This window comes from Pan troglodytes, chromosome 1, assembly GCF_028858775.2.
Source record: "Pan troglodytes isolate AG18354 chromosome 1, NHGRI_mPanTro3-v2.0_pri, whole genome shotgun sequence".
NCBI lineage: Eukaryota > Metazoa > Chordata > Mammalia > Primates > Hominidae > Pan > Pan troglodytes.
The window spans coordinates 185,616,656-185,641,136 of NC_072398.2; the positions used below are offsets into that span (position 1 = coordinate 185,616,656).

The 24,481-nt window shown below is 51.7% G+C and overlaps 4 protein-coding genes across 64 annotated transcripts in view; 2 read left to right on the plus strand and 2 right to left on the minus strand.

The window, feature by feature from the left end:
- The window catches only part of TESK2 (testis associated actin remodelling kinase 2), a 149,285-nt gene extending 142,225 nt beyond the window's left edge, over window positions 1-7,060 (plus strand). For 7 of the 10 annotated variants that reach the window (XM_001156172.8, XM_009456279.5, XM_009456262.5 and 4 more), the window contains 6 exons: window positions 2,951-3,033; window positions 3,258-3,342; window positions 3,883-3,966; window positions 4,166-4,252; window positions 4,948-5,065; window positions 5,384-7,060. In XM_001156172.8, the coding sequence (XP_001156172.3) occupies window positions 2,951-3,033; window positions 3,258-3,342; window positions 3,883-3,966; window positions 4,166-4,252; window positions 4,948-5,065; window positions 5,384-6,102 (1,176 nt within the window). In that variant the 3' untranslated portion in view covers window positions 6,103-7,060. The remainder of the gene's footprint in view (window positions 1-2,950; window positions 3,034-3,257; window positions 3,343-3,882; window positions 3,967-4,165; window positions 4,253-4,947; window positions 5,066-5,383) is intronic. The other 3 variants (XM_009456271.5, XM_063802686.1, XM_009456275.5) reach the window with 2 other exon arrangements.
- On the minus strand, window positions 6,969-10,918 carry TOE1 (target of EGR1, exonuclease). Of its 3 annotated transcripts, none has more exons than XM_513124.9 (8): window positions 10,645-10,918; window positions 9,734-9,876; window positions 9,606-9,646; window positions 9,380-9,476; window positions 8,836-8,994; window positions 8,300-8,559; window positions 7,941-8,100; window positions 6,969-7,861 (listed from the first exon to the last, which is right to left on the minus strand). In XM_513124.9, the coding sequence occupies exons 1-8, from the start codon at window positions 10,694-10,696 to the stop codon at window positions 7,241-7,243; spliced, it is 1,533 nt and encodes a 510-aa protein (XP_513124.3). In that variant the 5' UTR covers window positions 10,697-10,918; the 3' UTR covers window positions 6,969-7,240. The 3 variants fall into 3 exon arrangements, with proteins under 3 accessions (XP_513124.3, XP_009454561.1, XP_009454566.1); XM_009456286.5 differs by having other exon boundaries at window positions 10,627-10,800; XM_009456291.5 differs by having other exon boundaries at window positions 10,407-10,713.
- MUTYH (mutY DNA glycosylase) lies at window positions 10,591-21,670 on the plus strand. Of its 50 annotated transcripts, none has more exons than XM_063802560.1 (18): window positions 10,971-11,050; window positions 15,964-16,102; window positions 16,418-16,538; window positions 17,368-17,516; window positions 17,605-17,644; window positions 17,759-17,832; window positions 17,970-18,011; window positions 18,095-18,166; window positions 18,242-18,355; window positions 18,441-18,538; window positions 18,619-18,763; window positions 18,843-18,906; window positions 19,080-19,268; window positions 19,373-19,509; window positions 19,595-19,747; window positions 20,373-20,414; window positions 20,706-20,803; window positions 21,475-21,670. In XM_063802560.1, exons 3-18 carry the CDS (start codon window positions 16,424-16,426, stop codon window positions 21,665-21,667), a joined length of 1,725 nt encoding a protein of 574 aa, XP_063658630.1. In that variant the 5' UTR covers window positions 10,971-11,050; window positions 15,964-16,102; window positions 16,418-16,423; the 3' UTR covers window positions 21,668-21,670. The 50 variants fall into 50 exon arrangements, 47 of the variants coding, with proteins under 47 accessions (XP_054538350.1, XP_063658676.1, XP_054538355.1 ...); XM_063802633.1 differs by having other exon boundaries at window positions 20,710-20,803; XR_010154093.1 differs by lacking the exons at window positions 10,971-11,050; window positions 15,964-16,102; window positions 20,706-20,803 and adding exons at window positions 10,591-10,730; window positions 20,843-21,022.
- Window positions 21,671-22,203: 533 nt separating this feature from the next.
- Window positions 22,204-24,183, minus strand: HPDL (4-hydroxyphenylpyruvate dioxygenase like). Its single transcript, XM_524567.9, has one exon. The coding sequence runs from the start codon at window positions 23,767-23,769 to the stop codon at window positions 22,654-22,656; it is 1,116 nt and encodes a 371-aa protein (XP_524567.1). The 5' UTR covers window positions 23,770-24,183; the 3' UTR covers window positions 22,204-22,653.
- Between the last annotated feature and the right edge of the window lie 298 nt (window positions 24,184-24,481).

A 24,481-nucleotide genomic window follows, 5' to 3' on the forward strand; every position in this document is an offset into this window, starting at 1 on the left:
GTGAAGAGAACATGAATTAGGAACAACGTTGAATGCTGGAGGGATGTAGAGAATGACTGTTAGTGTACCCTAAAGTTAATTTTTATAATTAAAACCATCAGCGGCTTCTGGGAACTATTTATGCTGTGCTATTAGAGGGCACAATATTGGGGAATCCAATCTCTACCTTCCATGGGCTCTACTCTAGTTGTGGAGATATTTAAGTCAGCAGGCCATTACACAAGAGCTATGGTAAAGGTATGAGATCACATGGTGGGACTGAGGGCAAGGGATGGGACACATCACACCAAAACAGATAATCCTCTAAGAGACTTGAAATATAACAGTCCCTGAGGCATTTAGGAGTCCGGCAGTTCGGTCACTGATCTCCCTGTGCTATGAAAAGAACCTCTTAACTGTTCAGTCTTTCAGTAGAATCAGTCTTTTCCTGCCTGATCCTAACTGGGTTTAGGGAGTCAGTTTGTTGCGGATGAGGGGAAAGAGGTGAAGCCACATAGAAAGTGTTTTGTTGTTTTTGTTGCAGAAACAGCTTTATGTTTAGAGTGAACATGAGTTAATAGACTTGGCATTTCTTCACTCAGGTGGCTTTATTCAGTGTTAATACTGACTGTGCAGCTGTTCCAGGACACCTCAGGCACTTTCAGGTGTCTGATCTGGCCCAGTTCTGAAGAATTTGTGTAGGTTTCCAGAAAATGCATCCATGGCCACCCTTTTGAGTCTCTTGTCAGCTCAGTCCTCACTATGGAGAGTGGAATGTATGATTATTGTATACGTTTGACACACGCTTTTTTTAATTTTAATTTTTGAGACAGAGTCTCACTGTCACCCAGGCTGGAGTGCAGTGGTGTGATCTTGGCTCACTGCAACCTCTGCCTCCCGGATTCAAGTGATTCTCCTGCCTCAGCCTCCCGAGTAGCTGGGATTACAGGTGCCTGCCACTGCACCTGGCTAATTTTTGTATTTTTAGTAGAGACAGGGTTTCACCATGTTGGCCAAGCTGGTCTCGAACTCCTGACCTCAGGTGATCCGCGTGCCTCGGCCTTCCAAAGTGCTGGAATTACAGGCATGAGCCATCACACCCAGCTTGACACATGCTTTTAAAAGAAGCCCAGTTGCTTCAGTCATCAGACTAAACTTTCATTTAACACACTTTTGCCAAGCTCCTTCTGGGTACCTGTGCTAGGTTACAGATACAGAGGCAAATGAAATCATTCCTTGCCAGTGAAGAGGCAAACATGTAAGTCACTGTTGCAGTGTGATATAATAGGTGTGAGGAAATGAAGAATGGGAACCAGGCAGCAACAGTGCCTGGGCTGTTTTCTGAAACTGAAAAGGTCACCTCTTGCCTCAGGGAAATCTGACTGGTCCTCTCTTACTGCTTAGTGTAGGCAGGGCTACCTCACTCAAAAGTCTTCTAGGAGGGAAGAGACATAGGTGACATATCTGAGCTGCCACTGCCTCACAGGCTGGTGCCCTATAGCTGGGGCTTTGGCTAATAGGCAGGCTGGCCTAGGGCCCATCTTCTCACAGACAGTCAAAGTCAGGGAGCTGCGAGTGCTGAGCCAGCAGGACTGATTAGAGAGCCAAAGCCAGGACAAGCATGAGAACTGTCCTTCCTGGAAGCCAGAGATGAGGCATGTCTACCTGTGATCCAGGGTAGAAGTGATGAAATCACGGCTCCTTCCACCTTGGGGAAGGGAAATAGTGTAATCATGTCAAGGCCAGAGTAAGGGATTGATTTGTACCTGACAGGAGTAAGCAGGAGGTGACTTGGCATGTCTTAGCAACTAGATACAAAGGCTGGCAAGGAAGAGGGAGGGCTGGTTTGGGTCAGATGGGGCCTTGCTGGCTCCAGAAGTGTTTCTGTGAGCCAAGGATCCCTGCTCTCTGCTATTCTGAAGGAAGGGGGTGGGGTGAGGTGCCTCTTGAGCCAGAGCAGTGTAGGGCTATTTTGAAAGCAGCTATTTGGGGAGAGCTGGTTGCCGCTTTTTGTTTATTTACAGGTCACTTGGGTTGACCTGAAGACAGCATTTGTTCAGTGAGCATGTTCTCAGCCTGTCTCATGAATTGAAAGCTGTGAGGAAGGAAGGCAAACCAGAACTTGCTCCTGAGGGGTTCATAGCTTTTCTGCTAGACTATAAGAGGAGTGGCATAGAGGAGGAGCTAAAGGAGTTGAGATGAGAGGGAGAAAGATGAGGTCATGGCTGAAAAGGTAGCTTGCCTTAAAATACAAAATTTTCTTAGGTGAAAAGGATAATTGGGAGAATATTTCAAATGAAAGGGAACAATGTAAGCAAAGGCAAAGGCTTGAAGGACCTGTTCAGGTTTGGTAAGTCAAGCTTGTCTGTGACAAGTTTGGATGAGGATATGTGCATAGGGGCACCAGGAACAGGGGGACAGCGGCTAGGCCAGTTGGATACAGCCAGATCATAGACTTTTAATGCCAGAGAAGAGGTTGGTTGTGATCTTGTGGACAGTGAAGGTTAGTGAAGGCTTAGACACTTGTCTTGTGCTTATATCAAGTTGGCAAGGTCAGGCCTGGGTTTTGGGTCTGTGTTTCTGAGGAAGGAGGAAGGGAGGTCAGGGGCCTGATAGTCTGTTGTTCTCCCCTATATTGCAAGCTCCAAGAGGACAAGGGTTTTGGTTGTTTTCATCTAGCTATTTCTAGCACTTAAAACTATGCCTAGCACTTAGAAAGCAAAGATGAGTAATTGTGTTTGGAATGTGAAGTGTATCCTAGGACAGCCACCCAAGACCCAGGACTAACTCATCTCACCTGGCTGTCTTAGAGCCCCTGATCTGACCAGTGGGGTCAGCTTGAGTGCGGTTCACCAAGGAGCAGAGGACAAGGTGCCCTGTGGTAGGAAGGGGGGAATGGGTGGTAACTCTATGGCTGGCTGATCCCCGCTTCTGAGCCACATTATTTTCTCTTCCTTCCTGGGAACCCTAGAACTGCCTGATAAAGAGGGATGAGAATGGTTACTCTGCAGTGGTAGCTGACTTTGGCCTGGCTGAGAAGATCCCCGATGTCAGGTGTGTAGCCCTACTGGATGCTGGGGTCCAAGGGACAGGGGGCTGAAGCTAAGGGAAAATTCTAGCCTCCTCCCCAGAGGCCAGGACTTGGTCACAGCTCAACCTCAGCTCCCTAAATTTGTTTAGTCCTCGTCTGTACCCATCCTTGGGGTGGAGGAATGGTCAAAAGATTCCATTGCACCAGCCATTGGCAAGCTCATTTTCTGTATAATCTCACCCCACAGCATGGGGAGTGAGAAGCTGGCCGTGGTGGGTTCCCCATTCTGGATGGCACCTGAGGTTCTCCGAGATGAGCCCTATAATGAAAAGGTAAGTTTGGAGGATCTCAAGGCCTGATTCTCCTTTTTTCTTTTTCTTTTTTTTGAGATGGTCTCACTATGTTGCTCAGGCTGGAATGCAGTGGCACGATCTCGGCTTACTGCCTCCCGAGTTCAAGCTATTCTCCTGCCTCAGCTTCCCAAGTAGCTGGAATTACAGGCATGCACCACCACGCCCAGCTAATTTTTTTATTTTTAGTAGAGACAGGGTTTCACCATATTGGCCAGGCTGGTCTCAAACTCCTGACCTCAAGTGATCTGCCCACCTCGGCCTCTCGAAGTGCTGGGATTACAGGCATGAGCCATCACGCTCGGCCGATTCTCCTTAGAATCCACTCTTAGCAGAGTGTCCAAGATGTTCCTACCAAGAGCAGTGGTGGTACCTGGCAGCTGCCCAGTGACTGACTGGGATGAAGTATGGGCAATATGGCCCAGGCCTGGGCTGTTAGATGGTGGGGTGCAGGGGAGGCAGGGGCAGATACCCTACCCCTCAACCCATTAAGAGGGAAACCAAAGTCCGACTACCCACCAGGCAGATGTGTTCTCTTATGGTATCATCCTCTGCGAGATCATCGCCCGCATCCAGGCCGATCCGGACTATCTTCCCCGCACAGAGGTGAGCTGCAAGCATGGGGATCATTGCCACTGATGGGGCTAGTTTGAAGCAATGGAACTGTTCTGTCCCTGGGATGGACTTGCTGGAACTCTCTGTTGCTGGTTGTCAGGGGCAGCTCCCAACCACTTCTACTGAGCAGGCTAGGATGGGTGGGGGGATTAATGAACTGTCTACCTATGCTTTCCATACCCATCCACAGAATTTCGGGCTGGACTATGATGCTTTCCAGCACATGGTGGGAGACTGTCCCCCAGATTTTCTGCAACTTACTTTCAACTGCTGTAACGTGAGTGTCTTTCTCCCTCTGCCTTTCATCAGGGGCTGGCTGAACCCTTTTCACCTGGTTAGGACTGTACAGAGAGGCTGCTAATTAGCTTCATGAGGGACCTCATTTTCACTGTAGTGACAGCAACCACACCTCCTCCTCCTCCCTCTGGCAGCTAACCTATTCAGAGCTCTGGACCAAGGAAAGAAAGAAGTTGTTTTGTATTATCTGGTCCTCAGCCTGTAGGGTAGACCCATCACTCCTTGCCTTAGGTGTTGATGGAACTCTGGTCTGGTTTTATTGTTGGACTGTGGATCCAACTGGTCCTGAGGCATATGAGAAAGGCTCTTCTTGGCCTTCATGTATATAGCTCTGGGGCTGGACCTTACCTGTTAGGATCAAGGGGTAGGTGGGCTTTGTTCAGATACCTCCCAGAAACACATTAGGAGCAGAACTCAAGAACAGAATAAACTAGTATGAGCATACTTTTGGAAGGTTCTGTGACAAGGTGATAAGACAAACACTAAGACAGGGAGGGTACACAGTAGTGTTTTCCCTGACCTGAACTGTAGGGATCACCTTCATTGTCCGGGGCCTTTAGAAAAGGTCTCTCAGCTGCACATCTGAATCTTCAAAGATGCCAGAAATAGACTCAAATGCCATCTTTGGGGTGGGAGATGGAGGGCAGAGCTCATGGCTGTTGTGGATACCTACAGATGGACCCCAAACTGCGCCCATCTTTTGTGGAGATTGGGAAGACCCTGGAGGAAATTCTGAGCCGCCTACAGGAAGAAGAGCAGGAGAGGGATAGGAAGCTGCAGCCCACAGCCAGGGGTAAGAGATTAGACCAGGGAGCCCAACCTAACCCTAAGGGAGGAAATTCGGATGTGGGGCCTTCTCCTCTTAGGGTTGTGATTGCCAGGATCCCAGGTCCGGAAACAAATGGGAGGGGAAGGAGATGATGCAGAAAGTACTGGCCTTTTTAAGAGCTGTGGCTTGGCATACTGCTTCCCCTCTCTGAGTCTGTTTCTTCATTGGTAAAACAGGGCCATGGTATCAGCTTTGCTTTCATGAGTGAAAACATTCTGTGGTAAAATGCTGCTTGTATTTTTTATGACTAGTGAGAGTAACCCAGACTTGATTATTCTTCAGGACTCTTGGAGAAAGCACCTGGGGTGAAGCGACTAAGCTCACTGGATGACAAGATCCCCCACAAGTCACCATGCCCAAGACGTACCATCTGGCTGTCTCGAAGCCAGTCAGATATCTTTTCCCGTAAGCCCCCACGTACAGTGAGTGTCTTGGACCCATACTACAGGCCACGAGATGGTGCTGCCCGCACCCCCAAAGTCAACCCTTTTAGTGCTCGCCAGGACCTCATGGGGGGCAAGATCAAGTTTTTTGACCTGCCCAGCAAGTCTGTCATCTCTCTGGTATTTGACCTGGATGCACCAGGGCCCGGAACTATGCCCCTGGCTGACTGGCAGGAGCCCCTGGCCCCACCTATTCGCCGGTGGCGTTCCTTGCCTGGTTCGCCTGAGTTCTTGCATCAAGAGGCTTGTCCATTTGTGGGCCGGGAAGAATCGCTATCTGATGGGCCCCCACCACGCCTAAGTAGTCTCAAGTACAGAGTTAAAGAGATCCCACCATTCCGGGCATCTGCCCTACCAGCTGCTCAAGCCCATGAGGCTATGGACTGCTCCATTCTCCAGGAAGAAAATGGTTTTGGGTCCAGGCCCCAGGGGACCAGTCCATGCCCTGCGGGTGCTTCTGAGGAGATGGAGGTAGAAGAAAGGCCAGCAGGCTCAACTCCAGCCACCTTCTCCACCTCAGGCATAGGCCTGCAAACCCAGGGAAAGCAGGATGGGTGAGGGGGTTTAGTCCCTGCCTCACCTTGGGGATGGACCTTCAGCTGAAACCATATGGCCCCCTAGGTGCACAGCCTTGATTCTTCCCTGGAGCCTACAGAGCAGGCAGGCTAGGCCAAGCCAGGTTCAACTTCTGGGCTCCCAGTGCCCATTGGCTGTGTATGACGGGAGGCAGCAGTGAGAGGCCTTCCTAGTTAGGGCCAACAGCTGATACCAAGCCTCTGAGATCCGGCAAGGAGGTCTGCCTCCCACCAGACCCTCTCCAGTGTACTTCCCCAGATAGGACCAGAGGATGTCTAGTTCTAGGCTGAGCTGGCAGGCAGCTATTACCCCGGTTCTTTCCCCACCCCAGGTCTGTCTCTTGCCTTTTCTTGGGGCATATAAGCTACTGAGTGGAACATGGAGCTGACCAAGAGGCCGTAACGGTCATGGCTGTTTCCCAGACCTGAATATTGGGGTGCTTCTTGCCAGTATTCTAAGACATTTGAGTAATTGCTGTTTGCACTTACTGCATGGTCAGACCACGTCACTACATTTCTATGCAAGGGGACAGCAAGGCAGCGTGGTGGTCATGGCTCTTAGCTAACCTATTCAAAGACCTTTTCCTGTTGATTAATCTATTTTCATATTTATAAAGGAGTCTTAATGTTCTGCCCCATAAGACTTTCAACCTTGTGGTTGGGAGTGGGGCTGGTTTTGTACGCCCTAGGGCCTGCTTCTATGTATTTGTCAACATGTGATACATTCAATTGGTTAAATGGTTTATACAGGGACTGATTTGCTTCCCTTCCTGCCATGGCTGGAGCTTTGGGAACAGTCTGTCCTTACAGAGCTGCAATAAGAAATAACCAAAGATGAAGCTGGTCAAATATTTTCATAACTTGCTTCTGTTGATTTTTTTTTTTTGTAAAACTTTCCCAAGACATTTTCAGACTTAAAAATAAAGTCAGTGTTACAGGTGCTGGTCAGCCTTCTTACTTGTACCTCAAACACTGGGATAAAGGAGGCGGTCCAGGGCAATGCAGTGAAGTCTGTCAGGACATTCCCCCTCCCCTAAACTCAGTAGCAGTTGAGGATGACACTTCAGGCTAGAGAGACCCAAAATACCTCTGTTCCACCTGAGAGCAAGGTGGAAGTTGCATCAGCTACTGCCCCAAGCGAGCTTCATCTTCTGATTGTGGGCTTTGGAGGAACGAGAGAACTGGCTCTTGGCCACTGTGAGGGGTACAGCTTTGCCACTCAAATATACCTTATTGTGGCATTCAGGGAGCCAGGGTCCAGAGCTGCAGGGCTGCGGTCCCTGGCTCACTTCCACATAGGCCATCACATAACCTGTCATAAAGGCATCAAAACCAGCCCGGTGCAATCCATCCCCAGGCACTGGGTTAGGACTGGCTTGGCTCCCTGGCACTTCTGAGGTAGCTCTATCAGCTATTTCAGGCCTTGCTGCCTTAATCCCCATCTCTAAGTCATTTTTGTTGCCTTGCTTGGAGTGAGGCAGGTTCCTAGTTTCATCGGCAGCCACCTTCTCCTCGGTTTCTTCAGCCTTGATGCTATCCCCACAGACCTGCTTCTTGGGAGGACCATCCTTAGCTTCCCCAGAGGTCTGTGTCCCCGGTAGGTTCAATAAAGCCCTCTTCCGTTTTTCCCTACGTCGTCGCCGTCGCCGCTTGTCCTCTGCCGCAGCCTCGTCAGTGTCAATGATAAGGTCAATATCGTGAGACTGAGGACACTGTGGTCCCAGGGGGCACCAGCCATAAGCCTAGGGGTGGGAAAGAGGCTTAGAAAGAGGCTCCAGGCATCAGAACCTTCCCTCCCAAGAAACAGGTGGGTGCTCTCACCGAGAAGTTGTCACAGATGCTGGTGGGATGAGGACGGTGGGTTGCTGGGGGCAGGCAGCAGCGGTAATCAATATGGTCCCTCATGCTGGAAGGATAGTTGCAGAACTCCAGGGTAAGGTGTGGGCTGCCAGCTGCCCGCTGCTTCCCATTTTCCCGTTCACTGCAACAGCGCAAGAGGGTAATGGTCCACTAGCATATAAGCTCCATAAGAGCAGGGTTTTGTGGTCTGTTTTGTTCACTGCTGAATCCTCAGCACCTAAAACACTGCCTGGGCACATGGTAGGAGCTCAATAAATATCTTAAGTGAATGAAATAAACTCGTATCAGGCCCCACCCCTTTCCCTCAACCATTTCCTCACCATTTCCGGAAGGCATATTCTAAGTAGGAGGCCACGAAACGGGCATGAAACTCAGCAGCATATTTGGTGTCATAAATGCCTGCTGGGAACATCTCACACAGGTCAGCGGTGAAGGTTCCCAGACTCTCAGGGAGGTGTGCATAGAAGTTCTGGTACAGGAACACCAAGTCTATAAGGCCATTGTGTAGCACCAGGGGCCGGCGGGCTCGGATTAGCTCCAGGAATAGGGTCCGTACTGACTGGCTCTGGCTCTCATCACCCTAGATGAAAGTAAAGGGGTCAATGAGGAGGACAGAGTCCCCCAGGGAGCCTCTTCTGCTGGGCACTTATCCCAGACTTCCCCACTTGGAACGCTCTCTCTCTACCTTACCCATTGCTGCCCACCCTCCTCATACCAGTCTTGTTTCCCAAGCCCTGTCACTAGTGATTCCCCATACTCCCTAAGAAGCAGATTCTCCCCAGACATCCAGCCTAGGGTAGGAAGAAATAAAGTCACAGAAAGGGCAGACTCAAGGCTAGGGAGGCTAGAGGCCTACCTTGTCATTGCCCTTATGGTAGGGGATGCCTTGGGCATACTGCTGGTTGAAGTTGAAGCCATGCTGTATCAGGAACTGCACAGACTTTGGTTCTATGACATACTCCTCCATGCACAGCAGAGTGAGATTGAACACTTGAGCCAGATAGGAATGTTCACCCTGGGAGAAAGAGAAGTCTGCTATATCAAGATTTCAGAGAGCCAAGCTAGGAGGATGCAAAAGCTTAAGAATGATACAATGGACTCTGGGGACTCAGGGGGGGAAAGGATGGAGGCAGGTGAGGGATAAAAGACTACGCATTGGGCACAGTGTACACTGGGTGATGGGTGCACCAAAATCTCAGAAATCGCCACTAAAGAACTTACTCATTTAACCAAACACCACCTGTTCCCCATAAACCTATTCAAATTAAAAAAAAACAAACAAACTATCAAGTCAAAAAAAAAGATTTGGGAGAGAAATGCTTCCTATCTGATGTTCCCCAGAATCTCTCTACCCTCCACCCCACAGCCACACCTAGGATTGGGGTGAGATCAGCTCATACCTTGTCTGGCTGCCGCTTGAAGCAGGCGAGGCCCAGGGAAAGGATAGAACGGGTCCTGGCAGCATGACACACGGCCTTGTAACGTTCCTCGATGCACCTTGGGGTTGGGTATGGGGGTTGCTGTGGCTAGGAGTTAGCCTTATGAAGGACCCAAACCACCCAGGTCTGTGACCCCCCCACTCCACAGTTGAGGGCTGGCACTAAAGAGAAAAGGGCTTATACTTACTGGTTCAGCAAACTCTTCCTGTCCCCAAGCCCACTCAGCTCCTGTGGGTAGGTAAAGGGAGAGTTGTGACAGGCCTCTAGCACCAGCCCCTTCACAACCACCTGCCCTCCTTGTTTCCCAACTCTCACCGTGTCCACAGCCACGAAATTAGCTGTCTTTATGGCTAGCAGGAGGGATGGCCACATCTCCTTGAAGTTGTTGCTTTGCACATCCACTACGGGAACCTGGACTACTAGCTCCTCCCCAGATGTTGTGCTTTTGCTGACGCCACCTGGGGGTTAGGAGGGTGATGGATGTTCATGCTTAAGGAAAGAGCCCAGGGGAACAGACACCAAGCTAGGCCACGGTGATGGTGGTAAGGGGGGTAGTTTCCATTGGTAGCTTTTCCCACAAGCCTTTGTAACCCACGTGTTCTACACACAGGCCTTGGAGTGGAGAATGCCCTGAATTTGGGGAGAGGAAGCCTGAGTCTTCTACTGGCTTGTATGAGCCTGGGTAAATTACTTCCCACCTCGCTTTCACAATCTGTAGAGGAGAAAGTTGGACTAGACGACCTTTGATTCTTTTTTCCCATGTCCTGCAGGAAACATTTTGCAGGGCTTGAGGATCTCAGCTCCCTTAATATCCCACAGGGATCCATACTACTGTTCTCATGGTGCCCCAGCGCCACAAGCAACAGCTCCCAGTAAGCCCCAGAGCCTGGCAGTGCCCCACACCAGAGCTCCCAATACGTCCTACCTTCCTTTGGATCACAACGCTCAATCCACTCCACTGAACTGAATCACAACTATTATTACTAACCGTTATGAGCTCCAGACTACATCTCCCGCCATGCCTCCATCAGCCCCATGCTCCCAACGCTCCAGGCTTTTGCGGCCGGAGCCGCGGTGTACAACGGGACTTGTAGTCTCCTCGTGGCTAGTTCAGGCGGAAGGAGCAGTCCTCTGAAGCTTGAGGAGCCTCTAGAACTATGAGCCCGAGGCCTTCCCCTCTCCCAGAGCGCAGAGGCTTTGAAGGCTACCTCTGGGAAGCCGCTCACCGTCGGAAGCTGCGGGAGCTGAAACTGCGCCATCGTCACTGTCGGCGGCCATGACACCGCTCGTCTCCCGCCTGAGTCGTCTGTGGGTACGCTGGACTTGGGCTCCGTCTCCTGGCGCGGTTCAGGCAGTCGGGGATGGGGCGGGGTCTCGCCGTCGGGTCGCCGAGGGGTCGAACTTCCGTTCAGACGTCCCGGGTCCGGCGCGGGGAAGGCAGCCTGGCGCGCGCTAATTGCCTATTGGCCTGTGCTGCCGGCTCGCCGCCCGGGTGGACCCGAGCCACGCCCCCTGGAGTGCGCCGGAAAGCCGGGCGCGCTAGAGCTCGCGGGAGGTAATCTTTCTCTCCTGCACTCGCGGCGGGAACGCGGGGCCTCCGTGTTCTGCTGTCTTCATCAGCGTGGGCCGCGGGTAGGGGGTAGTGGGGTGGCTGGGTTTGGGCTTTCCAGAGAAGGTGACGCTGCCTGAGCTGAGCTTAAAGCACGCCCAGGAGTTAGACTAGGAGAGGGTCGTGTGGGGGAAAGAAGGGCGTTCTGGGCATCGGTAAATTCCCAGAGAGGATGGAGAGCTCAGTGATCTCCAGAAAGTGAAAGAGGCGGGGAGTAGGCCATCGGAGGAGGCTGCCGAGGGTGTAAGAGCGACCGATTGGTAGGGAAGCTTTTGTAATAATCCAATCAAGTGATAATGTGAACTTGAATTAAGGCTGGCAGTATGGATGGCGAGGAAGGGACAAATTGTGAAGCAGCTAGGCGGTATAGTCGACCTAGAGGGTGATTGAACTTGAAAGAGGTTCCTAGGCCGGGCGCGGTGGCTCACGCCTGTAATCCCAGCACTTTGGGAGGCCGAGGCGGGCGGATTACCTGAGGTCCGGAGTTCAAAACCAGCCTGGCCAACATGGTGAAACCCCGTCTCTACTAAAAGTACAAAAAAAATTAGCTGGGTATGGTGCGGGCGCCTGTAATCCCACTACTTGGGAGGCTGAGGCAGGAGAATCGCTTGAACCTGGGAGGCAGAGGTTGCGGTGAGCCGAGATCACGCCATTTTGCACTTCAGACTGGGCAACAAGAGCGAAACTCCGTCTCAAAAAAAAAGAGATTCCTATTGGAGACTAGTTCCTCCGTAAACACTACGATTCCCATCCACCTCTGCCTTCCAGTGCTCCTTTGTTACTCATTGTTTATAGTTAATCTTCAGCTTCTCTCAACTGAGCCCATTTCATCATTATTCAGAACTGCTTGGGCCGGGCGCAGTGGCTTATGGCCTGTAATCATCTTAGGAGGCCAAGGTGGGAGGATCGCTTGACCCTAGGAGTTCAAGACTAGCCTGGGCAACATAGTGAAACCTTGTCTCTACAAAAAGAAAATTAAAAATTAGTTGGGCATGGTGGTGCGCACCTGTAGTCCCAGCTACAGGAGGCTGAGGTGAGAGGATGGCTTGAGCCCAGGAGGTCGAGGCTGCAGTGAGCCATGTTCTCATTGCACTCCAGCCTGAGTGGCAGAGCAGCAAAGTGAGGGACACACTGTCTCTAAAAACAAAACAAAACAAAAATAAAAAAACTCTTTGGATTTCTCCTATCCTAAAAAAGGGAAACTCTTTTGACTATCCCCCATCCCATTAATTCATTTAACAGGTATCTATTGTGTACAGTTTACCTGGCACTGACTTTGGACACACACCAATCAACAAGAGAATCAGTCCTTGCACTCAAGTCGTTTTTTACAGTCAAATTCAGGAAGTACACACTGATGGAAAGAATCAAAGTAATGTAAAATTACATTAGGTAAGAGCTACAAGGCAGAAATATGTGATAGGATAAGATGAGGGGACCTGATTTGGACATTTCAGTCAAGACTTGAAAAATGATAAGGTGTTAGGTAAAAGCATAAAAGAGTCCAAACAGAGGAAATGGATTGTGTGAGGCCCCAAGGTGGGCAGACACACTTGAGGTGTTTAAGCAACTAAATTCAGTCAACCTTGGCTAGAGCATAGTGAGGGGATGAGGCGGATGGTGCCCGGATCACTGGACCTGCAAGGCTGTAGTAAGAGGACTGCCTTCTAAGAGCAAGGGTGTGGCAGCCAAATCCCTCCAATGGCCTATAAGGTACTTTGTGACCCTCCTCTCCCCACCTCATCTGGTTTACTTCTCTGACCTCTTCTACCACTCAGTCCCATCTCATTCCATTCTAACCACATTGACCTACTTACTGTACCACAGACATACCAGGCACCCTCCTTGGGGCCTTTGCACTCACTTAGAATGCTTTGGGTCTACCTTGACCACAGTCTTTAAAATTGCAACATTAAACCCCACCTTGGCACTCTTTTTTTTCCCCTCTTGGTCTAATTTTTGCTTTTTATGCTAATATTTATCACCTAACATCGTATGGAATTTACTTATGTTCATTATTCCTTTTCTGTCCCCATTAGAATATAAGCTCCCTGAGGGCAGGAACTTTTGATGTTTTATTTACTGAAGTATGCCAAGTGCCTAAAACTGCTTGGCACATATTAGGGGGCTCTATAAATATTTGCTCAATCTTTTTTTTTCTTTAAGAGACAAGGTCTTGCTGAGCCCAGGGTGGAGTGCAGTGGCACAATCATAGCTCACTGCAGCCTCCACCTTCTGGGCTCAAGCTGTTCTTCACTTCAGCCTCCAGAGTAGCAGGATTACAGTGTTGAGCCACCACAACCAGCTTGCTCAAGAATTTAATGACCCATAGTAAAGGCCTACAGCATTTAAAAAAGAAAGAAAAAGGAAAAAAGGAAGGAAGGAAAGAGGGAGGGAGAAAAAAAGAGAAAAGAAAGAAAATAAAAGAATATAATGGGGTGTCACCAGGCGCCGTGGCTCATGCCTGTATCCCAGCACTTTGGGAGGCTGAGGCGGGTTGATTGCTTGAGCTCTGGAGGTGGAGACTAGCCTGGGCAACATGGTGAAACCCTGTCTCTAACAAAAATACAAAAATTAGCTGGATGTGGTGGTGGTGTGCGCCTGTGGTCCCAGCTGCTTGGAGTTGGGGTGGGGTATTGGGGTGGGAGGATTGCTTGAGCCGAGGAAGCAGAGGTTGCAGTGAGCCAAAATCACACCACTGCACTCCAGCCTGGGTGACAGAGTGAGACCCCATCCCCCCCCCAAAAAAAGAATGGGAAACCATTGAAGGTTACAAGAAAGGAAGTGACGTGATCTGGAAAAGATTCCTTTGCTCTTTGGAGAATGGATTGTAGAATGAATGTGGAAGTAAGCAGGTTTGGTGAAGGAAGTTTGGCTATGAAGGGAAGGAGGGTGGGATTTGATTGTGTTACGAGCCAAGGGGAAAATCTTTCCCTTTGCCCTCTGAAGATCTGCTGAAAAATCAGCTCACAAAAGGCAGGTTAACTGGAGAAAAGGCATACAAATTTATTAACATGCACATTGGGAGAACCACAAAGTGATTACCCATCTCCCTACAGAGTTCGTGAGTTTATATACCATCTGGCAAAACAGATTATGGGAGGGGTGTCTCACGTGTGTCCATGTGAAGAGACCACCAAACAGGCTTTGTCTGAGCAACAAGCCTGTTTATTTCACCCGGGTGCAGATAGGCTGAGTCTGAAAAAAAGGAGTCAGCAAAGGGTGGTGGAATTATCATTAGTTCTTATAGGTTTTGGGATAGGCAGTGGAGTTAAGAACAATGTTTTGGGGGCAGGGGGTGGATCTCACAAAGTACATTCTCAAGGGTGGGGAGATTATAAAGAACCTTCTTAAGGGTAGGGGGGAGATTACAAAGTACATTGATCAGTTAGCATGGGGCAGAAACAAATCATAGTGGTGGAATGTCATCAGTTAAGGCTATTTTCACTTCTTTTGTGGATCTTCAGTTGCTTCAGGCCATCTGGATGTATAAGTGCAGGTTACTGGGGATATGATGGCTTAGCTTGGGCTCAGAGGCCTGACAAGGGGTAGAAGAGAAATTCTGTTTTTCTGTTTTTGTAGAGACGGGGTCTTGCTATGTTGCAAGCCTAATCTCGAACTCCTGGGCTCAAGTAATCCTCCTGCTTTGGCCTCCCAAAGTGCTGGGATTACAGGCCCGAGCCAGCATGTCCAGCTCTATTTGTTTTTAAATAAACCGAACTTTGGCCAGAAGGAGATTCTGTTGAAGGGCAATAAAGGATTACTAGAGAGAATGGAATGGGGACAGAGGTTGACTTGTTAATAGTTCTCTTTGGAATTTGAGTGATCCTGAGATACACAATACCTGTGAAAGGGTTTGTTCAGGTGTGGTTACATGTTAGTCTTAGTGGGAGGGGAAGAAAAAACAAGTATTGTTTTTAGTGAGTTTGGACTTTAGGCAGATAAAGAGTTCCAGAGAACAACTTCATCCTGGCTTTGGGAGAGTCTGGGGTGGAAGGATCAGAGAGACCTTGCAGCTTCTTGAGTTCAGCATGTCAGAGGGCCATATTTTGGGGTATTGGTTTCTTTTCTTTTCTTTTCTTTTCTTTTGAGACAGAGTCTTGCTCTGTCTTTGTTGCCCAGGCTGTGCAGTGGCATGATCTCAGCTCACTGCAAGCTCTGCCTCCTGGGTTCAAGCGAGCACGTCTGGCTAATTTTTTTGGATTTTTAGTAGAGATGGGGTTTCGCCATGTTGGCCAGGCTGTTCTCGAACTCCTGGCCTCAAGTGATCTGCCTGCCTTAGCCTCCCGCAGTGTTGGGATTACAGGCATGAGCCACCGTGCCTGGCCTGGGGTATTAGTTTCTGAGTTCCAACAGTTAGACGGGATTGGAGGAGCAGGACCCTGAAGAGGAGGAGGGTAAGACAGTGCAAATGGAGGTAGATTTGAAGTTGGTTTTTTTTTTTTCTGAAGGAGGAGGCAAGCTCTTTTGATGAAAATGAGGTGGTAAAGTCAAAGGTTTGGGGGGAGAGTTTGATACAGAGGCTTAGCAGGGACTGCATTTTATCACAGTATAAGAATGCTGGTTGTGGATTTGAAAGAACAAGTCGCTTAATCTCCATAAACCTCAATTTCCTTATAACTAAGGTGGAGGTGATACTAGTACATACCTCATAGAGTCACCAGGAGATTGAGAGATCCGGTAAAGCTCTTCATGGGGTCTGACATAGAGTAGGCACTCACAAAATATCAACTAATTTTAGCTGTTAGAGAAAAGGCGGCCATTATAACAGTTAGGGAGCAGTGAAAATCAACCAGGCACATTTTCTCATTGTTGATGGTCAGCCACCTATGGTTTACTAGATTAGGAATAAAAATAGCTAATCTCTGTTCTCCCATTGATTTGCCATCTGTTCTCAGACAGATCTTTTGTCCCTCTGATCCTTGGTTTCTTCTAGGATAAAATGAAGGTTTTGGACTTAATGACTACTACAGGCTGTTTCAGTGTAACCATGCTACATCTCTAAGAGGCAGAGAAACCGCCTACCCCCATTCTCCCAGACACACCTAAACAACCCCTATCCACACACAGTCACAGTAAGCATCAGAGATACACAAATGCTCCCAAACAGGAGGCTTTCATCCTTGACCCATCCCAGCCCTGGCCTCTCAGTCTTTGCATGTCTCCAGGGCTGTAACGCTGGCCCCCTTGAGGCCACTTGCTCAGCTGTACTAGTTGTATCTCAGTGCTGCAGCCAGCCAAGAGTAAACCCGTGAGCATCTTGAGAGTGCTTGAGAGAAGCTGGACCCTATGTGAATGGTGGATGAGAGGGAGATAGCTATCACCCTTGGAAGGCCTCAAGATTTGGCCTCATTGTGACTGACTGCTTTGGCTGGGCCTTTTTGTTTCAGGCCATCATGAGGAAGCCACGAGCAGCCGTGGGAAGTGGTCACAGGAAGCAGGCAGCCAGCCAGGAAGGGAGGCAGAAGCATGCTAAGAACAACAGTCAGGCCAAGCCTTCTGCCTGTGATGGTAAGGAACTAGGTTGTGGCCCAAGGCTCATTGGCCATGAAAGGCAGATTCAGGCTGGGAAGGGATTGTGATACGTATCAAGACATTAAGAGACTTACTAAGGGCCAGGTGTGGTGGCTCACACCTGTAATCCCAGCACTTTGGGAGGCCGAGGCAGGTGGATCCCTTGAGCCCAGGAGTTTGAGACCAGCTTGGGTAACATGGCGAAATCCCCTCTCTATGCTCGCGTGGTGGTGAGCGTCTGTAGTCCCAGCTACTTGGGAAGCTGAGGTGACAGGATCGCTTGAGCCTGGAAGGCAGAAGTTGCACTGAGTCAAGATAGTGCAACTGCATTTCAGTCTGGGCAACAGAGCCAGACTCTTGTCTCAAAACAAAAGAGACTCACTGAGGGTGTAATTCTGACTGTATTGCTGTGTGACATTGGGACAATTGCTCTGAATGGCTGCTTTCTTACCAGTAAAATGGAGCAGTAGTTCAGCATTTCCTCCCTCATGTGGCTTTCATGGGACCAAATGAATTTATGAGCCTGAAAGTGTTTTGTGAACAGGAAGGTCCTGCACCAGTATACATTCTACCTGGCTAAAACTATTAGGTTTTCATTATGGCTCAGAGACAAGCCAGTAGTACCACCCTGAGAAAATTAAGGCCAGAAACTTAGCCACAGCTACACACAATTACATAACTCTGGTCTGACTCCAGCTCCAAAGCTTAAGGGGGTTGGTTGGGGGAAGCCCTAAGTGGGAGCATACTGCCACAGGCTGCTGTGTCCCAAGACCCTGATGCACAGCCTGTGCAGGGATGATTGCTGAGTGTCCTGGGGCCCCAGCAGGCCTGGCCAGGCAGCCGGAAGAGGTGGTATTGCAGGCCTCTGTCTCCTCATACCATCTATTCAGAGACATAGCTGAAGTCACAGCCTTCCGAGGGAGCCTGCTAAGCTGGTACGACCAAGAGAAACGGGACCTACCATGGAGAAGACGGGTAGGCAGGCGAGGAGCAGGGACAGTGGGTGGGAGGCAGGCACCCAGCCCCCTCCACCCTAACTCCTCATCTGGGGTTGCACTGACAGGCAGAAGATGAGATGGACCTGGACAGGCGGGCATATGCTGGTCAGTACATCTCCTGAGAGCAGGGCCACTTTGCCTCGAGGCCCTTGGGTCTGGGGGCTGTGGGCCAGGTAGGGGCAGGTCAGCAGTGTCCTCATGCCAACCCCTTTCCCCCAGTGTGGGTCTCAGAGGTCATGCTGCAGCAGACCCAGGTTGCCACTGTGATCAACTACTATACCGGATGGATGCAGGTGACTCCAGGGGAGGAAGGGAAGGGTCATGGGTCAGACCCCAGATGAGAGCCTCTACTTTGGGGTGGGTGTAGAGAAGGCTTCCTCTACCACCTTCACCCTTGACCTTGTCTCTTTCTGCCTGCCTGTGGCTATAGAAGTGGCCTACACTGCAGGACCTGGCCAGTGCTTCCCTGGAGGTGAGAGCCACCCTAGGGTAGGGGAAATAGGAACGATAGAGGGACTGATGGGTGATCTCTTTGACCTCTGATCCTACCCACAGGAGGTGAATCAACTCTGGGCTGGCCTGGGCTACTATTCTCGTGGCCGGCGGCTGCAGGAGGGAGCTCGGAAGGTAAGGGGATGGCAGGAGGGTAGGAACCCAGGAGTCTTGGGTGTCTTATAATCTTGAGTCTTGCACTTCAATCAGGTGGTAGAGGAGCTAGGGGGCCACATGCCACGTACAGCAGAGACCCTGCAGCAGCTCCTGCCTGGCGTGGGCCGCTACACAGCTGGGGCCATTGCCTCTATCGCCTTTGGCCAGGTGATCTCACAGCCCACCCCCATTTTGTGCGTGCCCAGCCTCCTTCCTCCCAGCCCAGGCTAACTCTTTGGCCCCTCTGTGCCAGGCAACCGGTGTGGTGGATGGCAACGTAGCACGGGTGCTGTGCCGTGTCCGAGCCATTGGTGCTGATCCCAGCAGCACCCTTGTTTCCCAGCAGCTCTGGTAGGATGTTGGGGTAACAAGGGTGCTTCAGGGGTGTCTCCAAAGGAGCTCTGCCTCACAGCAGTGTTCCCTTCTTTTAGGGGTCTAGCCCAGCAGCTGGTGGACCCAGCCCGGCCAGGAGATTTCAACCAAGCAGCCATGGAGCTAGGGGCCACAGTGTGTACCCCACAGCGCCCACTGTGCAGCCAGTGCCCTGTGGAGAGCCTGTGCCGGGCACGCCAGAGAGTAAGCCTACTGGGGAAGGGGCAGTGAGAAGTCCTAAGGAGTGACTCTGCCCTATGACACTCAACCCTGTGCCTCTCAGGTGGAGCGGGAACAGCTCTTAGCCTCACGGAGCCTGTCGGGCAGTCCTGACGTGGAGGAGTGTGGTGAGCACCAAACCTAGCCCCCACCCCAACCCTTCCTGGCCCAGTCAGAAGCCCCATTCCAGTTCTTCCTCTAACCTGAGTAAGATTCTGCAGAACCCGGCCAAAGCCCGCTCTCTAGGTTGGCCCCTAAAGCCCTCTTGGCTTGAGTAGGGTTCGGGGATCTCCGTTCCCAGCTCCCAACACCGGACAGTGCCACCTGTGCCTGCCTCCCTCGGAGCCCTGGGACCAGACCCTGGGAGTGGTCAACTTCCCCAGAAAGGCCAGCCGCAAGCCCCCCAGGGAGGAGAGCTCTGCCACCTGTGTTCTGGAACAGCCTGGGGCCCTTGGGGCCCAAATTCTGCTGGTGCAGAGGCCCAACTCAGGTACCTGGATACTGGGCGTGGAGGGCAGTGGCATGAGTAACAAGAGAGAATGGAGGGAATCGGCAGCTGAGGCCTGACCCCTGCCTGGCTGCCCTCCCTCTCAGGTCTGCTGGCAGGACTGTGGGAGTTCCCGTCCGTGACCTGGGAGCCCTCAGAGCAGCTTCAGCGCAAGGCCCTGCTGCAGGAACTACAGCGTTGGGCTGGGCCCCTCCCAGCCACGCGCCTCCGGCACCTTGGGGAGGTAAGTGAGCAGCGGAACAGCCAAGGATGTTGGCTTTTGAGGCTATATCCACAGGCCTATTTGAACCCCTTGACCCTTCCTCCAGGTTGTCCACACCTTCTCTCACATCAAGCTGACGTATCAAGTATATGGGCTGGCCTTGGAAGGGCAGACCCCAGTGACCACCGTACCACCAGGTGCTCGCTGGCTGACCCAGGAGGAATTTCACACCGCAGCTGTTTCCACCGCCATGAAAAAGGCACTACCTTTGTTGTCTTTGTTGTACTTCCTTGTGTTTCCTACATGTTCTACATGAATATATTACTGTGTAAACAGGAAAAAAAGCATTTTTTTTTTGAGACGGAGAATCGCTCTGTTGCCCAGGCTGGAGTGCAATGGCGCTATCTCGGTTGACTGCAACCTCCATCTCCCGGGTTCAAGTGATTCTCCTGCCTCAGCTTCCTGAGTAGCTCGGATTACAGGCGCCCGCCACCATGCCTGGCTAATTTTTGTATTTTTAGTAGAGATGAGGTTTCACCATGCTGGCCAGGCTGGTCTCCAACTCTTGACCTCAAGTGATCCGCCCGCCTCAGCCTCCCAGAATGCTGGGATTACAGGTGTGAGCTACCACACCCAGCCATGATTTTTTGTATTTTTAGAGATGGGGTTTCACCATGTTGGCCAGGCTGGTCTCAAACTCCTGGCCTCAAGTGATCCACCCGACTTGGCCTCCCAAAATGCTGGGATTATAGGCGTGAGCCACCATGCCTGGCCAAAAAAGCATATTTTAAACAAAAGTACTGGGACATGAAGTTAAGGGCAGAACACCGGTTTATCTCTTTTGGAAAAAGTGCCAGCCCTCACCTCCCTGTCTTCTTGTCTAGGTTTTCCGTGTGTATCAGGGCCAACAGCCAGGGACCTGTATGGTAAGTCTCCTAGGCCTCTCCCAACCGTGTCTCCCCAGGCCTGAGTCCATAGGTTTTTAGTCAGTTAACTAACGAATGTCTGGGTGAACATTCTCCACTCCAGGCTTCACTGGAGAGAGGAATAGTTCTTGACCTGGAGACCTTCCATTGTGGGGTGCAGGGTAGAGGGAAAGGAAAAAAATGATGAGGACTCTCCAGTGTCACAGGTGTGTGAAATGCCTGTACCGAGTTTTGTGGGATATGAATTGTGGAGCCATCAGTTCTTTTTTTTCTTTTTTTTTTTTTTTTGAGACAGTCTCACTGTCACCCGATCTCGGCTCACTGCAATCTCCCACAACTGGATTAAAGCGATTCTCCTGCCTCAGTCTCCCAAGTAGCTGGGATTACAGGTGCCTGCTACCACACCCAACTAATTTTTGTATTTTTAGTAGAGACAGGGTTTCACCATGTTGACTAGGCTGGTCTCGAACTCCTGACCTCAAGTGATCTGCCCATCTTGGCCTCCCAAAGTGCTGGGATTACAGGCGTGAGCCACCACACCCATCCATGGGAGCTATCAGTTCTAATTGGGAGACGGATCAGGAAAGGCTGTTTGGAGGAAGCAGCTGGTAATCTGCGTCCTAGAAATGAATCCTTTTCTTCAGGTTTGGGAGGGGAATCAACCGTAGCGATGTTCTTTCCAGTCCCAAGAGTAGTGTGAGCAAAGGTGGAGCCCAGTGCAGGCTGCAGTGCTTAAGGAGCTGTGAGCAGTTGGTTTAGCTGGAAAGGTCAGCAGGGCCTGCTGGGTCAGTCAGGGTGTGAGCCCTAGGCTGCTGACTCATTTTAGGTGGAGGAGAGAGGAGTCAGATTTGCATTTTTAGGACAATTCGATTCCCTCAGGCAGCCTTTTGGAGGGTTGATTGATGGGGCAGATACTTGAGGCAGGATGAAAGCTCTACAGCATTCCAGGCTAAGCCTGAGCTAGATCAGTAGAGTCGGGGAAAGGGAGAGAGGACAAGGAGAGGATTCTCTGCTCCCCCTCCCCCAACTACAAGGCCTCCCTCCCTGCATTTTTTCACAGGGTTCCAAAAGGTCCCAGGTGTCCTCTCCGTGCAGTCGGAAAAAGCCCCGCATGGGCCAGCAAGTCCTGGATAATTTCTTTCGGTCTCACATCTCCACTGATGCACACAGCCTCAACAGTGCAGCCCAGTGACACCTCTGAAAGCCCCCATTCCCTGAGAATCCTGTTGTTAATAAAGTGCTTATTTTTGTAGTTATTTTATGTTGTATTTTTTTGAGATGGGGGTCTCGCTATGTTGCTCAGACTGGTTTCGAACTCAGGTGATTCTGGCCTCAAGTGATTCTCCCACTTCAGCCTCCTAAAGTGCTTGGATTACAGGCATGAACCACCACGCCCGCCCTTTTGTAGCTATTTTGGACAGCCTTCCACCCTCTCCCTAGCCCCCTCACCCCTTATATCTGAGGGAGGGACCCAGAAAAGTGGTGACGTTCTGCTTGGTTCTGACTTTCTCTGGCTGAACTCCCAGCCAGCCCCGGGCAGATGGGGTTGGCATGGGGGTGTTCTGTCCAGACTGTTCTGTCCTCCAACCCCCAGGAGAAAGGCAAGGCAGCTACAGGGAGAACCTGCCAGTGGCTGACACACAACACCCTCTGTCTACGTCTCAGGTCAGCTCTAATTGGTGTGGAGTGGTGGCATCACTCTGGAGCAGGTAGTTGGGCTCAACTCTCACCCAGCCCCTCCCCACCTGCAGTGGTCGCTCCCTAGGGGGAGAGGAAGCACAGGAGAAGATTTGTTCTGTTTTAAATTCCTACCTCAAATACGAAATAATTTATTTAGGGTTATGTTACATACGGAGTGAAACAATACAGAAAAGCAAAGGGCTAATAATGACAGGATTTGAGGAGTGGGTGGGAGGAAATAGAATCACAGCGGGACACAGGGAGGACTCGAAAGTATTGGTTATGTTCTGTTTCCTAGTGTGTAATTCTTTTATTGTTCTTTGTATCTTACATATTTATTATAGACTGTATATAAGAAATGTTTTAGTTTTAAAAAATCCCACCTCTTTGGAGCCCAATGAGAGACACGGCTTCTGGCAGGCACTGATGAAATGGAAGTCACACCTGCCCCCCGGAGGCAAAGCCTTTCACTAGTTGGGCCTCCTGCAGATGTTCCTCAGTTCTGTGCTGGTCTCCCCAGAGCTGCAGGACAGCTGGCTGCACCCAGCCCTGGGCATCCTTAGGCTTCCTGGCTCCTGGCAGATTGCTCCTGTACGGACTGCCACAGAGCTCTGATGTTGCCCTGACCAAAGCCAGTGGCCCCCTGCCTCTGAATCAGCTCCAGGAAGAAAGTGTCCTCAGTAAAAAGGGACTTGGTGAAGACCTGAAGCAGAAACTTGCCTTTATCACCATCTAGCAGGATCCCCTGTCGAGCAAGCAGATGAGGCTCGTGCCCTGCAGCTCGGATCTGCCTCTCCTTTCCTGGCTGCTGGTAGTATGCCCCAGGGGGAGCCAGGAACTGGCCTCCAGCAGTTGCCACCCCCTCAGTGGCCTCCACAATGTTAGGCGTATACAGCCCCACGTGCTGCAGGCCTGGCCCCTTGTGCCGGGCCAGGAACTGCTCCACCTGGTCCTGTCGTGTCGTCGCCCCCGGAAGGGACTCAGCCAGAACGAGAGTGGGGACAATGCTGCCCGGCTGGGCCTGCAGGGCTGTAAGCCTCAGTCCCCCAAGCCCAAACCCTGCTGTCATTTCGAGGCCCAGCTCGGGATCCTCACCTGGGCTCAGCGGCAAGTGGCAAAAGCCCAGGCAGTCGTGGAACCAGCGCAAAAGTGTGGGGGAGCTGCCGGGGGTGCAGGCCAAGGTCAGGTGGTCCACGCGGCTGACCCACCCGGGGCCAGGCGCAGAGGACACGGGCCTGAAGCCGGGTAGGAAGGGTCCGCGGTAGCCGGCGCGCTCCAGCAAGGTCAGGCTGAGGATGCCGGCAGGCGAGCTGACCACGGCGTAAGTGGCGGCACCCTGCGCGTCCCGCACGCGAACGGGAGGGACAGGCACGCTGCAGCCCAGCGCTGCCAGCTCCCGGGTTGCAGCGCCGGCGTCCGCCACGTCGAAGCACAGGTTTGTGGCGCTGGGCACGGCGTGACGCGGATCCAGGCCGTACAGCGGCTCTCCAGACCCTGCGCCCTCGTTCACCAAAAAGACCGCGTCGCCGCTGCGCAGGGCTAGCTGCCGCCAGCCGTCCACCTCCCGCGAAGCCAGGGGCTGGAAGCCGAAGAGGCGCTGCAGGTCCCGGGCTAGGGGCTGCCCGGCGGGCACGTGGAAGGCGATGTGGCACAAACGAAGGGCGGGCGCGGCCATGGCGCTCTGGACGGCGACCTAGACTTGTCCTTCTGGGGCCGCTTACTTGTGGTTGGGGACTTCGGGGCTCTCAGTCCTGGGCTGATCGTCCGGAGTTGGGGAGTCCGGCTCACCCCGCAGAGCGCGTTCCTCGCTTTCTTCCGGAAAGAAGTCACCCGCCGACCCCTGAGAGCTCGCGGTTCTCCCTGCAGCGCCACCCCAGCCAGGAGCAGCGTCTGGACCACCGGGTCTCAGTGAGCCGAGCTGCTGGTTGTGAGAACCACGCGGTGCCTGTGCTCGCGCCAAGCAGGAGAAAGAGGGCGGAGCCCGTGACTCCGCCTTTGACTCCCCACCCCCTCCCCCACACCCTGTCGCCTAGGATACTGCGGGGTCGCCGAGCTGCTCTTTCCCCGGGCCTCACGCCTGGTCACCTCCTTGGGCACTGAGCCTCCCTTCCCCAGCCCAGGAACTCACAATGGCTGCCTTCACTCGGCGCCAGGCACTGGGCTCCCACTCATCCCCCCAACCTCACAGCAAAGGGACTCAGCCCGGGTTCAGGGAAAGAGTTGGAATTCTCTCTCCACAAGCACGGAATTTTTTAGCACTTTCATGTTTTTTCTTTAAGTTCTGGAGTTTGCCTCTAAGTCTTAATGTTCCCTGGAATACACACACACACACACACACACACACACACACGTTTATATGTTTTGAGACAGGGTCTCACTCTGTCACC